Source organism: Stegostoma tigrinum, chromosome 10, assembly GCF_030684315.1.
Source record: "Stegostoma tigrinum isolate sSteTig4 chromosome 10, sSteTig4.hap1, whole genome shotgun sequence".
In the NCBI taxonomy this organism is placed as follows: domain Eukaryota; kingdom Metazoa; phylum Chordata; class Chondrichthyes; order Orectolobiformes; family Stegostomatidae; genus Stegostoma; species Stegostoma tigrinum.
In genome coordinates this window covers 17,095,714-17,111,107 of record NC_081363.1, presented here as the reverse complement: position 1 = coordinate 17,111,107, position 15,394 = coordinate 17,095,714, and the positions used below count along the sequence as shown (strand labels likewise).

Below are 15,394 nucleotides of genomic sequence, written 5' to 3'. Positions count from 1 at the left end.
CAAAGAGTGTATTAACTGTGAATGAATGATTTTTTTTATTGACCAATTCTCTTTGTTCACATCTAGTTTTAACCAGTTGTGCCTTCCCACTTATGATTCCTGCGAGGAACTGCACAAAATGCTGAAACTGGCTATTAATGAAGGCAGTGAAGGATTTGGGATGCTGTAATCGTGAGACTTTGAGGCGTGACAAAGTGAACCTATCCTCCAATATGCTGGGAAAAAATACAGGGTCCAGGGCCGGCCAGTTTAAGATTGACATGGTTTGCCCATTTATCTACCACGTCCAAGAGTTGCTGAAAGATGGTGAGGTGATCAGCATGCTCCACTCAACACTTTTCAAACTCCGCCTGTAATACCGAGCACTCAGTTCCAAAATGAAGAGGGATGTTTTTCAGGTTCTGTAATCAGTATCGTCCTTCTGCATACTTGTCTGATTTTACAAATAACTCGACCTGGGGAGTTTGTTTTAAAGACTTGATCATCTGACAATTTGTCAGGAAGCAGGAAAAACATTGAATGCTTTCAAGCAACTACTAAAACTGTGTCAATTTATTCATGTAGCACACAACATTCTTTGTCAAACGGTATTTTGAGCACACACTGAAAAGGATTTGATACGTGGACTTGCAAGCTATTGAGAGTTTTATGATTTTTGCATTGACCTTGGTACTAGGCACTCAACTGTGAAAGAAACCAAAAGCAATGCCAGGTTCTAAGACCTGTCTTCTAGATTGTCCTGTTCACTGAACTATAGTCGTGCTGTTGGCTGCCTCCTTGCTGAATGGCAGTTATAACACATCTCTCAAATCTTAAAATAACTGCGTTTTTTTTCCATAAGCTGCGTCTTGTTGCTGAACTGCTGAGACAGGTGCTAGCCAGTCACAGATTTTCAGAAGGGAGCTGCCATTCTGATTTTCCAATTTCACTCATTTCCAGCTTGACTCTTAGTAAAGTTGAAGTACAGATGCTGGGAAAGTGAAGTGAAAACAGAATGCCGGAAATAACTCAGCATCTATGGAGAGAGCAACAGAATAAACATTCCAGGGCAATCCATCAGAATTCACACAACTTTCAGGATTATATTCAATAACTAAGGTAGTGATGTAGATGAAGAAAGAGTTAATCACCAACGAATGGGATTCAAATGTGAGAGCACAAACTATCTCCAGTGCGTTATAGTAAATAGAGTACAATCTAACATTCACTGAAAAATCCAAGATCACTAGAGATAGAAAATAAGCAGTTCTTCTAATTTGCAATTATGTGTTAAATTTTTCTTAAGAAGTTGTTATTAGAAGCCTTGTCGTGAGGACCTCCTTCAAAAGAAGTGATTATTTTACATAGTTGAGATTAAGCTAATGCATGTTATATCAGGTTGTGGTATACTACAGATGATTTTAGTTGGAAGTTAGTAATTATTTTGTGGGTTATCTAATATGAGCAAAATGCTGTTTTAAAGGCAGGTTTTGCAATGCAACTGGAAACCAGCTGGGCCAAATGGATTTAGCCTTTTTATTACTACAGGGATATCACAAGCTAAAGTACAGAGGTTGGTGATTGTCTCGGTCTCTGGTTTCAGATCTCAGCTAGGATGATGCTTGTATCGTCTACAAAAAACAAAAGTAGACTTCAAAATCAGGGTCTTTTTCTTGGTTGTGGCCTGTTTTTAATCACCCACTTAAATACCAGGAATAAGGAGGTACGTAGCTTATGTGTACCATTAATTATCCTTCTTCCATTGTCTGTCCAAAAAAAATCATGTGCATTCCTGCACACTCACCTCACACATGTTAAGCTTTCACTCCAAATCTTCTAATACAGGTCAGGGAGCAAGAAAGGTCGTGATCATAAACAATCGAAGCATATTTGTAGTTCACAGCATTTATTGTAACTTGACTTCTTAATGCACATATGAAAGAAGAAATATGACCTTTCTTCTTTTTATATATCAGCTATATTCCTCAACCATGTCACAATAATTAAACGTATTTTATTTCTAGAGCTTGCAAGAAAGGTTCACTTATTATTTTGGTTTTGTTGCTGGCATTTGATGTTTTCTGACAGTGAGTAACCTGAGTTTGGATGGTACTGTTTGATGTCATCAGTTTGGCAAGTTAATGTGGTTGCTTAAAGGAACAACAAAATTATTGAAGTAGAAGCAAGCTATAGCGCATTTATGTTCTACATTAGAGCCTCTGTTAATATGTCAGGCATTTACCTGGATGAGTTGGTTAGCTCAAATGAATGTTTTACTGTTGGATGTAAAATCATGCACTTTATGAAGTTAAAAGGACTTTGGTTTCAAACTTCTTTCACTCCCTATCATTGCTTGCCTTTTAGTAAACCTTCAGGCAGTTTTGAAGAGTTCCTACAAACATGTAACGTTGGCTTTGAAAACTGTTGGAAGAGTTTCTGAGCTGAAGTGATTGCACTGCTCTGTCTATGCAGCACTTTCAGCCTCTGATCTGAAGGTACGAATGATTTAGAAGTTTACAAGGCTGACTTTTATAAGAAGTCCATTTTGTGTGAATAATTGTGGAGTTGTTATAAATGCAGATCTGATTTGTGTACTTGTGTTATCTAGAGTTTTAACTTTTAACACAGTTCTTCAGGCAGCTAAATGCGAGCTACTGTGTTGTACTTTGGAGATGAGATTTCAAATGAATTAGGGAGTTATCATGATCTGCACCTGAGTGTTTGCAACAAAATAAAACAAGACTACTGCAAAGACTAATGTGCATTCGAAGTGGAAGTTCGAAGTAGGAGCAAAGCTTCAAAATGATGCAAAAGTTTCAAGTTTGAATTCGGTTTTGCATGGAAGACTAACTTCAAAGAGAAGTGGAAGAATGCCTGACCATTTTTCCTTCAGTATCAAGTTGGTTCCTGACTCTCAACTTGGACTGCGGGAATAATTGTAGCAAGAACAAAAACAAAAGTTGCTGGAAAAGCTCAGCAGGTCTGGCAGCATTTGTGAAGAAAAAAATCGAATTAACATTTTGGGTCCGGTTACCCTTCTTGTGATATGGCTATAGAAAGGACTTTTAGCAAATACTTGGTCAAACACCAGGAGTGACAGTGAAATTAATGTCGGTGGACAAGAAGAAAGATTGGAACAGAAATCCCGTCTGAGAGGAGCAGAACGTCTTCAAGGTGGGTGTGCCTAGAATAGATTTGGCAGTGAGTTAAATACTAAATAAAAACTCAAAGAATTTGCAGATGCTGTACATCAGGAACAAAAACCAGAAGCTGCTGAAGAAGCTCAGCAGGTCTGCCTGCATCTAGCCCTTCCTGAAGAGTCACTGGACCCGATTTTTTTTTTTTATTGCTTCTTCGCAGATGCTGCCAGACCTGCTGAGCTTTTCCAGCAACTTCTGTTTTTGTGCCTCATTTAGAGCATCCGCAGCTCTTTGTGTTCTTAATTGTCACAAGAATATGATTGAGACAAAACCCATAAGCAACTTCGCAAAAATGAGTTGTCTTCGTGGATGTAAAGTGCAGAAATATTTTCAAAGTAGCATATTGTTAGATGAAACTGATGAAGAAGCTGTACATAGTTCAGGGGTTTCTTTTAGTACCATTGTAGATATTGGTTTATGAGAGAGAGTGCATTTAAGACAACCACTATGGGTCCTCGCCCAAAATGTCTGCCTTCCTGCTCCTCTGATGCTGCTTGGCCTGCTGTGCTCATCCAGCTCTACATCTTGTTATCTCAGATTCTCCAGCATTTGCAGTTCTGGCTATCACTAAATGGCAAAGCTCCCTACAGTGTGATCTCTCCTAGTTCATTCATGCAAATAGATTTTGTGCACTGTGTGTTTGTTCTGAAAGTATTGTTTTTAATGCAGATTTTGTTTTACCAGAAAAACCACGTTAAACAGGATTAAGTTACAAAGTTTTTTTATTAACAGAAGGTGGAGCTAACCTAAAAGCAAGTCCTCATTGTGAAATTAAGCAATTTTTGAAGCAAGTTTTATTTAATTTGCAGATTCTTACAATGCAAAAAAGACCCTTCGGCCCATCGAATATGCACAGACATGACTACCACTAAAAATATGCTAAGCCCAATTTTCTGCACCTGTCCCATATCCTTGAATGTTATGATAGCTCAATTGCTCGTCCAAATATTTTTTAAAGGTTGTAAGATTTCTAGCCTCTACTACCTTACCAGGCAATGCATTCCAGATTCCCACCACCCCTGAGTGAAAATGTTTTTTCCCAAATCATCTCTGAATTTCCTGCCCCTTGCCCTAAAATTCTGCCCTCTCATGATTGACTCCTTCAACCAAGACGTACAGCTGCTCTCTATCCACCCGGCCCATACCCTTCATAATCCTATCCACCTCCATGTCCCCATTGTCTTCTCTGCTCTAAAGAAAACAGTTGAAGTCTGTATAGTCTCTGCTAGCTCAATTTCTCCATCCCAGGGGCAACCTGGTCTACTCCTCTGTACTACCTCTAGTGCTATCACATGTTTCCTGCAGTGAGGTGACAAGAGCTGCAGATAGTTCTCCAGCTGTGGTCTAACTGTTACCCTACAACTCCAATATTACCTGGTTAAAAACTGTGAATGCTCTTAAATCAGAAATTGCTGGTAAAGTTCAATGGGTTGAGCAGCATCAGTGGAGAGAATTGGAATTTACTGTTTTGAACCAAATGATCCTTTCTCAGAACTGAGGAAGATTGAGGAAGAGTCACTCGATATGAAATGGTAACTCTGATCTCTCTCCATAGATGCTGTTGGACTTGCTGAGCTCTTCCAGCAATTTATTGTTTCCAACATTACCTCCTTGCTAGTATACACAATATCATGACTGGTGAAAACGTGTCCCTATTCTCCCTGTCCCCCCCCCCCCCCCCCCTGTTGTGTAGCACTGGACTCTGGTCTACTGTCAGTCAAATAGCCTTCTACAGCTACCTTTTCTGTCTTTATTACTAACCCAGTTCATGGTCCATCTTGCCAAGCTTCCCTTAGTTCCATGTGCTTTAACCTTCTCTACGTCCCCTGTGGGATTTCATCAAAAGCTTTGCTAAAATCCGTTTAATCTACATCAACTGAATTTCCCTCATCCAAATATTCGTTCACATTTTCAAAACAATTCTAACAAATTTGTTAGGCATGACCTCCCTCTGACAAAGCCATGCTGAGTATCCTTCGTTAATCCATGCCTCTCTAAGTGGGTATTCATTTTGTCCAAGAGAATTTCTTGCTCTTGTTTCCCTACCACTAAGCTGAGACACACCAGTCTGTCTCCATCTTCTTCACTAGCCATTTTAATTTAATTTCTCCTCACATGCCCTTGATGACATGTCCAGATAGGCTGCCTCCAATGCCACAATGATGGCACATGCAAAATGGAGGAGCAACACCTCACCGGGCCTACAGGCCGATGGCCTGAACATAGAATTCACCGCTTTTAAAATCTCCCCACTTCTGGCCTCAACCCAAGTCCAAACTCCCTCTCATCCCACCTGCCCCTGACCTAACACAACCTGTTCTCCATCTTCCCCACTTATCCACTCTACCCTTCCCACCAACCAATCACTGCAACCCCCTACTCACATCCACTTATCACCACTCCACCTACCTTACCCCAGCCCCACACGTCGTCATCCTTGTCTCCTTAAGACCATAAGACACAGTGGAAGTAAGGCCATTCAGCCCGTCGAGTCCACTCCGCCATTTAATCATGGCTGATGGGCATTTCCTCTGCACTTCCCTGCACTCTCCCCGTAGCCCTTGATTCCTTGAGAGATCAAGAATTTTTTGATCTCTGCCTTGAAGATGTTTAACGTCCCGGCCTCCACTGCGCTCCGTGGCAATGACTTCCACAGGTCCACCACACTTTGGCTGAAGAACTGTCTCCTCATTTCCGTTTTAAATTTACCCCCTCTAATTCTAAGGCTGTGCCCACGGGTCCTAGTCTCCCTGCCTAACGTAAACAATTTCCCAGCATCTATCCTTGACCGAACTACACAACCTGTCCATTTTCTCTCTCACCTGTAAACATAGAACAGTACAGCACAGTACAGGCCTTTTGGCCCACGATGTTGTGCTGGATATTTACCCTATACCTAAGGTCTATCTAACCACCACCACTACCTTATACTATCATCCATATGCCTGTGTAATAGTCACTTAAATGACCCAAATGAGGCTGACTCCACTACCCTCTCCGGCAATGCATTCCATGCTCCTACCACTCTGAGTAAAGAACCTACCTCTGATGTCTCCCTGATATCTACCTCCTTTCACTTTAAAACTATGTCCCCTTGTAAAAGCTACCTCCACCCTAGGAAAATGTCTGACTGTCCACTCTATCCATACCTCTGATCATTTTGTCCACCTCTATAAAGTCACCTCTCATCCTTCGTCCTAAAGAGAAAAGCCCTAGCTCTCTACAACCTTTTCTCGTAAGACCTTCCCTTCACTCCAGGCAGCATCCTGGTAAATCTCCTCTGCACCTTTTCTAACGCTTCCACATCTTTACTGTAATGAGGTGACCAGAACTAGACACAATACTCCAGATGTGGCCGAACCAGGCTTCTGTATAGCTACAGCATAAGTTCACGGCCCTTGAACTCAATCCCTCTATGAATGAAAGCTAACACACATATGCCTTCTTAACAACTCTATCCACCTAGGTGGCAGCTCTCCAGGAACTGTGGACATAAACTCCAAGATCCCTCCACTTCTCCACACTGCCAAGAATCTTTCCGTTAACCCTGTGTTCTGCTTTCAAGTTTGTCCTTCCAAAATGAATCACCTCACACTTTGCAGGGTTAAACTCCGTCTGCAACTTCTCAGCCCTGCTCTGCATCCTATCAATGTCCCTTTGTAACCTAGAACATCCCTCCGCACTGTCCACAATGTGACCCACCTTTGTATTGTCTGCGAATTTGCTATTCCACCCTTCCACTCCTTCATACAAATCATTTACAAAAATCATGAATAGATGAGGACCCAAAACAGATCCTTGTGATACACCACTTGTAACTGAGCACCAAGTTGAATATTTTCCGTCCACTACCACCCTTTGTCTTCTAAGCGACTGAATCCACTCTGCCACATTTTCCCCTATTCCATGCCTCCTTACTTTCTGCATGACCCTGCCATGGGGAACCTTATCAAACGCCTTACTTAAATCCATGTATACCACATCTACTGTTCCACCTTCGTCAACGTGTTTGGCCACCTCTTCAAAGAATTCAATAAGGCTTGTGAGGCATGATCTGCTCCTCACAAATCCATGCTGACTATCATGAATCAAACTGTGCCTTTCCAAGTGATCATAAATCCTGTCTCTGAGACCTTTCCAATAATTTGCCCACCATTCACGTAAGACTAACTGGCCTGTAATTTCCGGGGTTATCCCTGTTCCCTTTTTTTGAACACGGGAATGATGTTTGTCCGGTCTTCCGGTGCTATACCCATGGACAATGAGGATGAAAATATCATTGCTAAAGGCCCTGCAGTCTTGTCCCTCCCTTCCCACAGAATCCTTGGATAAATCCCATAAGTCCAGGGGGACTTATCTATCTTCAATTTCCTCAGAATTCTTAACACATCATCATCTTTACTAACATCAACCTCCTCTAGCCCACCTGCCTGTTTCACAACATCCTCCTCTACAACTAGATCCCCCTCGGTTGCAAATACTGAAGTAAAAAATACTATCTGCCCTACCTGAATCCACCTGTCACCATCTCGCCTACCTTACCCCAGCCCCATTTCTTCTCCCCTTATTGATTTCCAAGCTCCCTTCTCACACCGCTCCCCCCCCCCCAGTTCTGAAGAAGGGTCCTGATCAGAAACGTCAGTTTTCCTACTCCTCTGATGCTGCCTGACCTGCTGTGTTCCTCCAGCTTCACGTTGTGTTGTTTCTGACACCAGCATCTGCAGTTTTTAGTCTCTACAGAGATTGTATGCTAATTTGTATACTGCTAAGTTGCTTTGTGTTTTCTTTACATTTTCTAAGTGCGTTTCTTAGCATTTGTGGGTATTTACACAAGTTTTACATTGTTGTAGGAGGATTTGAGTGTGTTTCAACCAATCATTTATGTCAGTTGTTTTAAATATCTAGAAATAGCTGGGGAGGTGAGAGTGCGTGCTAAGCAGGATGCCATGGGTGGAGAAAGGATTTGTCGAAGACTTTGGAAAGGCTTCCCTCTGGTGTTCTTCCTCAATGTTATGATTGCGTAGACTGAGAAGGATAATAGGCACAGGTGTGGGAGGGCTTCAGCCATTAAAATAAGCAATATTACACTGAAAGGATAATCAATTGCTTTTCAAGGTTGCCACAACATCAAATTGATGTGATCTGATTTTTTTTATTGCTGAAAACATGGGTAGCAAAAATCAAATTAACGAGACTTACTTAACTCTTAGTATTTTATCAGTGCTGTGTTTTTTTAGAAAAATGTTTCATAGCAGATGTTTTCCAGTTACTGAGCAGAGACATTTACAACTGTGAACAGATAGTTAGCAGACATTTCCTACCAATTGGAAACATTACTGCCAGCTGAAATGCAGACAAGTTAGAAATGTGCAGGACGGACAATTAAATTGGCAAACTTAATTAAAATGGTCAGTTTTTGAAAGAAAGTCTGTTAGTTCCTAATTTATTTTAGCTTTTAAGTCATTCTGAAAGAAAAGGAAAAGCCTTTGAAATGCATTGATACACTAATGGGGGGTGTGGCATGTTTTTTTAAAAAAAAGGTTGCATGGCATTTCTTTACTGTGAATCATTAGTATCAGGATTCCAACTTGAATGGAAACTACATACCCCTGTGTGCTATCCATTGCTATTTGACAGAAGAAACTGCAGTTGTTAAATAAAAACTAAGTTTGAGAGATGCACAGCAAGTCTGCCAGTAGATGCAAAAGGAAAAGGTTTTAATTCTGATTATTTTATCAGAATTGCAGATTGAAAGATAATTCCATTTCAATTCAAGTTTTGATGTAGGATCTATATCTGAAATTCGTTCTTTTTTTCTCTTTACAGATGCTAACAGACCAGCTGTGTGCTTCCAGTAATTTCTGCTTTTACTTAACATTTCATGGGTTTCTTCTGTTGACGAAATGTTTCATGAACTGTAGGAGTCTTCTGTCTTAATCTGTCACTTTGCAGACATGCACAGACGGCGGGCAGCTGGCATGTATTTGCTAGCTAGCACCTCTTTGTACCATTTGTCTTTTTCAAAGCAGATTGAGGTGCATATGTTTTAATTTTCAGCATATCAGCACTGAGCTCTACTGTATACAGAATTTGTTTTATTGTATTGTTTTTGTTGCAGCATTGAAAACCTAGCAGGTTGCTAGAGTTGTGGGACTTTCTTGTCCTGGATCTCTAGTTCATTAACAAATGAAGGCATTGTTGTTCACAGAAAAAAAGAATGATCTGATTCTTGCTGTTTTGAGTTGGTTTTGGCGACTCCAGAGCATCATTACAATCAGTCTTCATAACGTAGTCTTGTGGGTTTCATTTGTGATAGGTAAGGGTGTAGGGATGTACAGCTGATGCAATGACTATTTTGGCAGCAAGACTAGTAGCAGAGATCCAGTTAGTAGTATTAGTAATAAGAAGTTGATCTTGGAGAATGTGCAAAGGAAAAAAGTAAATAAGCTTGAGCCAGCACTTTGCTTACAGAATACACTGGATCACGTGTTGATCATTTAACCAGTATTGCTAGACTGGGATGGTTTTAATTTATGTACCAAGTGAATAATCCAGCACAATAGTGTTTGGCTGTGAACTGAATGTTATCTATTTGTGAAAGACTTGTTAAGATTTTTATATTTTGAATGCTGTTTGCAGTGCTTGATGGTACGGATGCTCTTGATTTATTATTTTCAGATATTTATACTGTTTATTAAAAGTGGCTAAATTAATGCGGTGTAATCATATTTTTCATTTTTTGGAATCTTTTTCTGCAATTCAACTATGTATTGTAACACAAATAATAAACATTTTATCTATATTTATAAAAGTTTTGACAGACTCCATTATACTCCAGAAGTCATGCTTTGTTCAGTTGTGATCCCTTGACATTTTTACAGAATCTTTAAGAAGACGTGACCAGGTATTTCTTCTGCTTTTTGAAATAACCAGGAATGGAACAAATCGCTGTCAAGATAGAGCAACTTCTGACAACAGCAATTAACTTCACGACCTTTTGATATCTCTCATTCCCATAAAAGATATGTAAGGTGACCTCATAAGGCAGAATAGATTAGCCATCAAATACTACCAGTTGCCCTTGGTCCCAGATTGTCAATAAACAACACTATAAGAAATCATTTAGTTCAGTAAAAGCAGACAATATGCAGTATGATAGGTTTCAAAAATCAATAAATTTTGCTCCATAATCATTTGGGATCAACAAAATTGACTTTCAGCAATTTAATTCCAGGACAGCAAAGCCCATATTGCCACTAACTTCTATCCAATGTCTAAGGTGTATCCATCTTCTCTCATCTTTCTGTTGCTTTTTAAATGTTGCCTGTACCTTATGGATAAGTTACAATTGAATTGTCTGACTGTGCCAATGCAAAGGGAGTGCATTATTTGTGTTCACTCTGTATGCAGTCCCAATGTGGGTTAAGTTTGTGACTTATCAGACATGTTCCCAAACAGTTCTGCCTCTCATTTCTAGAATTCTTCCACTGTTAAGAAATCCAGTGCTTCTCTGTATTTCATATTTGAGATAAAGGCCTGAAGTGAGGTGTTAAAATGGAGAAGCAGCTCAAAGTAAAGAAAACTCACACAAACCTCTCTGCGAGCCCTAGAAGAGCAGTCAGCTTCATAGTTAGTATATCGGAAGCTTTGTATTAAGTAACGGTGATCACACAGTCTGTGTACACGACTGGACTCGGATGCTCGCAACATTAGGGGAAATAAGTTGAGGCTCGTGTAAGTTCTAACACGCTGGAGCCAGATGTTCATTATGTCACAATTTGGCAAATGTGAAACAATTTTGTTCTGTGTTGATCAGCTAGCTGCCCTTTTAAATCAGGCACAACACAAGCTTAAAAAAGCCACCTTTTTAGCCTCCTCCAACTTGTTACATATATTGTAAAGTTTGTTTAGTCTCCTGGGTACAGCTGTAGAGGCAGTCTTAACATGAGTTTCAAATATTTACAAACTTCATGACTACTTTATAAATGAATATGACAGCATCCTGCTTTGTGAAGGAGACCAATGGTTATGAATTCCTGATGAATATTAGCAGCAGGTTGAGAGCTATAAAAGGAGTTAATTTTAAAAAAAAACATGTACACTAGTGTAGTTGAATCAGATGGCAGAGGTTGAGACTTCCTTGCTTGTAAGGAGACCAGGAAAGCTCTGTGCATAAGTTGTTTATAGTGACAGAAGTTATGACTTAAAAGAATAATTAAGCAAATTTAATAGTAACCCTCAAATTGAAAGGGCACATTTGCAGAGCAACAGAGAAAATTGGCGTGGAGAACAAGTTGGATGGTTCTTTTGCAGGCCTGGAATAGGTACAATGAGATTTCTTGTTTCTATCTATAATGGTTCAGAGTTAACTTTGGTCATCTGTAAAGATTCTTATGAAGAAAGATTTAATGTGCTCATTGACAATTGCTCAACAGGATCCATGTACTCTTAAGGCCAAATATGATCAAGTAAGAGGGATCTAAACTGGTTGGTGAGCCAAGATTTGTTTTATTTGTACTGGTAAGGCTGGTGGTTATTTTTCAACCCGAACTGCTTGGAGGGCAGCTAAGAGTCAACCACATTTCTGTGGGTCTGGAGTTACATGTAAGCCAGACAAGAATGGCAGATTACCTCCCCTAAAGGGCAGTGAACCAGACAGGTTTTTAACAACAGAGATAATGGGAACTGCAGATGCTGGAGAATCCAAGATGATACAATGTGAGGCTGGATGAACACAGCAGGCCAAGCAGCATCTCAGGAGCACAAAAGCTGACGTTTCGGGCCTAGACCCTTCATCAGAGAGGGGGATGGGGTGAGGGTTCTGGAATAAATAGGGAGAGAGGGGGAGGCAGACCGAAGATGGAGAGGAAAGAGGATAGGTGGAGAGAGTATAGGCGGGGAGGTAGGGAGGGGATAGGTCAGTCCAGGGAAGACGGACAGGTCAAGGAGGTGGGATGAGGTTAGTAGGTGGATGGGGGTGCGGCTTGGGGGTGGGAGGAAGGGATGGGTGAGAGGAAGAACAGGTTAGGGAGGCAGAGACAGGTTGGACTGGTTTTGGGATGCAGTGGGTGGAGGGGAAGAGCTGGGCTGGTTGTGTGGTGCAGTGGGGGGAGGGGACAAACTGGGCTGGTTTAGGGATGCGGTGGGGGAAGGGGAGATTTTGAAACTGGTGAAGTCCACATTGATACCCCTCCCCCCACTGCATCTCACAACAAGCCCAGCTCTTCCCCTCCACCCACTGCATCCCAAAACCAGTCCAACCTGTCTCTGCCTCCCTAACCTGTTCTTCCTCCCACCCATCCCTTCCTCCCACCCCAAGCCGCACCCCCATCCACCTACTAACCTCATCCCACCTCCTTGACCTGTCCGTCTTCCCTGGACTGACCTATCACCTCCCTACCTCCCCGCCTATACTCTCTCCACCTATCCTCTTTCCTCTCCATCTTCGGTCCGCCTCCCCCTCTCTCCCTATTTATTCCAGAACCCTCACCCCATCCCCCTCTCTGATGAAGGGTCTAGGCCCAAAATGTCAGCTTTTGTGCTCCTGAGATGCTGCTTGGCCTGCTGTGTTCATCCAGCCTCACATTGTATCATCTAGGTTTTTAACAACAATTGGCAATGATCACATTGAACTAGCTTTTGACTCCAGATTTTCATTGAATTCAAATTTCACTGCCTACCATAGTGGGATTTGAACCCATGCCTCCAGAATGTTAATCTGGGGTTGTGGATTACTGATAAAGGGACGTTGCCACTACACTATCAGCAACTCACTAAGTCTCCTGTAACAGCACATTATAAAACCGCAACCACTACAAACTGATCTGTAGATTTTTGCTTCCAGCGGCCTATTTGTACCCATTGAGGCAATTTTGTAAACTCCCAAAACATAAGAACTAGTAACGTGGTACTGAAAGATTCCATCAGCATTCATTACCGATCTGGAGATGTTCACAAGTTACAGTCAGAGGTACTTTAAATGTCTGGTGTAATAGAATTAGAATTAGGTTTTATTGTCACATACTCCAGTGAAGGGATATAGGAGTACAGTGAAAGTGTACAAACTCAACATTTCCATTACCATCTTAGATACAAAGGAGCCTAGGTACAAAATATTAAGTATAAATTAGAGAAATGAAGAGGGAGATACAAGTAAAAGCATCTGCAGTTTGAGTAGATTTGTAGCTCGGGTTGTGGGTGTTGAGGTTGGTTACTGTTGAAGTCCAGTACCTGGTCTGTGCATGTGGCTTTTTGGTGTACTCTCATTTTGCAGTTTCCTATTTGTCTTGCGCTCTACCATGATATCCAGGAATGGGAGCTGTTTGTGCTTCCCCCTCCTCTCTGGTGAATTTTATTCTAGTGAGGGTGTTGTTTATAAGTTGTGTGTCGCCTCTAATTTGGTCCATTTAATGATGACAAAGGTGTTGTCTCCATAGCATATCCATAGTTTTGGTTGGATTTGCGGAAGGGCCATTCTTTCTAGTCTTTGCATCGCTGCTTTTGCTATGAGTCTGGAGATGCGTGATCCCACGGGTGTCCTGTTGATTTGTTCATATGTTTGGCCATTGAAATTGAAGTGGGTGGTGAGGCATAAGTCCAATAGCTCAAGCATGTTGGCCTTGAAGATAGTTTCACTGGGGTCTTGCTCTTGTTCCAGTCGTGTTGTCATTGTTCCCCTTGCTAGTGGTATGTCTATTGATGTAAATAGGACAGTAATATTGAGTGATATCATGGTCTCTTTGTCGTCTATCCTTATGTCTTTGGAGTTGAGGAATTCTTGGGCTGAGTGGATAGAGTGGGGTGACTTCTTGACTAGTTGTCTGAGTTTCCTTTGTAGTTCCTTGGCTAATCTCTGCAATGGAGTACCGGTAGGGAATCTATGGATCCGAGGGGGACTTCCAGCTTGTGCACTTTAGGGAGGCCGTAGAATCGGGGTCTGTTGGTTCCTTCGGGCTTCACTCTTAAGTCTACTTTACCGATCTGTCCTGCCTTTTTAGCATTTATAGGGTTAGTTTGTTTGTACTGGCTGGTATGTGCTCTCGTCAGTGAGCAGTACTTGTGCTTTGGAGATGTAGTCCCTTTTATTCGGTATCAGTATCACTATCATATGGTCTTTGTCTGCGGGTAGTATTGTGATGTTCTTGTCCTTTTAATCTGTCCAGGGCCTGTCTTTCCCGTGTGCTGAGGGTGTTGAGTTCGCTCCTCCTGGTTAGTGTCGGGAGTACTATCTGTCTGATCATTTGCCATACACAGGCCAGGTACTAAACGCAACAGTAACCATCCCAGCACATGCAAGTGAAACTGCGTACAAACACTATTTATAAGGGCAGCAACACAATGCAGAAACATGGAACTACGCCAAGAGGAGGAGGAATACCTCTTCCAGATTTTCAAGGATAATCGATATCCAAAAAACTGGGTCAGAAGATGCCAGCACGAACAGCATCAGAAAGATACTATACGCCCAACCACACTTCTCACACTACCCTACATCAGGAACACACCAGAACTCACTACAAGACTCCTACAACCGCTAGGCATCAGAGTGGCACACAAGTCCATGTCAACCCTACGACCACTGCTCACCTGAACTAAAGACCCACTCCCCGCCACGGACAAGATGAATGTCATCGAATAAGGCCCCTGCAGGGACTGCGAGAAACACTACATCGGACAAACAGGAAGGAAACTAACAACAAAGGTACGTGAACACCAACTGGCTACAAAAAGATACGACCAATACTCCCTGAACTCAATCCACATGGACAAGGAGAACCACCAATTTGACTGGGACAAACACCAAAATCCTGGGACAAGCTAGGCAGAGACAGAAATGAGAATTCCTCAAAGCCTGGCACTCCACAAAGCATGCTATTAATAAACATATTGAACTCAACCCCATATACATTCCACTATGAAGGAAAACCGGAAGTGAGGCAATCCATCTCAATGGACCCCAAAGTTTAAAAACCAGATCGGAAAACACCGCTTCATTGGAGACTGCACTGAGGATGTTAGGCTGCATGATAACGAAATGTCTGTGAATCAAGAAACCAGCTCGGCAAGCCAACCAACCTCAGCATCTGCAGTTCTTGCTGTCTCAAAGCAAATGAGTCTACTGGCCTTCCCATCAAGGCCAGGAGTCTGCGCTGGGCTGGTTTCAACTTATGGTTGGGAGTCCTCTAGTCTGGCTGGGCTTCCCCTTGAGGCTGGTA

The 15,394-nt window shown here is 41.8% G+C and overlaps 1 protein-coding gene across 3 annotated transcripts in view; it reads left to right on the top strand.

Annotated features, from left to right (window-relative positions):
- Positions 1-9,929, top strand: part of arel1 (apoptosis resistant E3 ubiquitin protein ligase 1) — a 78,931-nt gene extending 69,002 nt beyond the window's left edge. For all 3 annotated transcript variants that reach the window (XM_048537006.2, XM_059649040.1, XM_048537005.2), the window contains exon 22: positions 67-9,929. In XM_048537006.2, the coding sequence (XP_048392963.1) occupies positions 67-169 (103 nt within the window). In that variant the 3' untranslated portion in view covers positions 170-9,929. The remainder of the gene's footprint in view (positions 1-66) is intronic.
- The last annotated feature ends 5,465 nt before the right edge of the window (positions 9,930-15,394 follow it).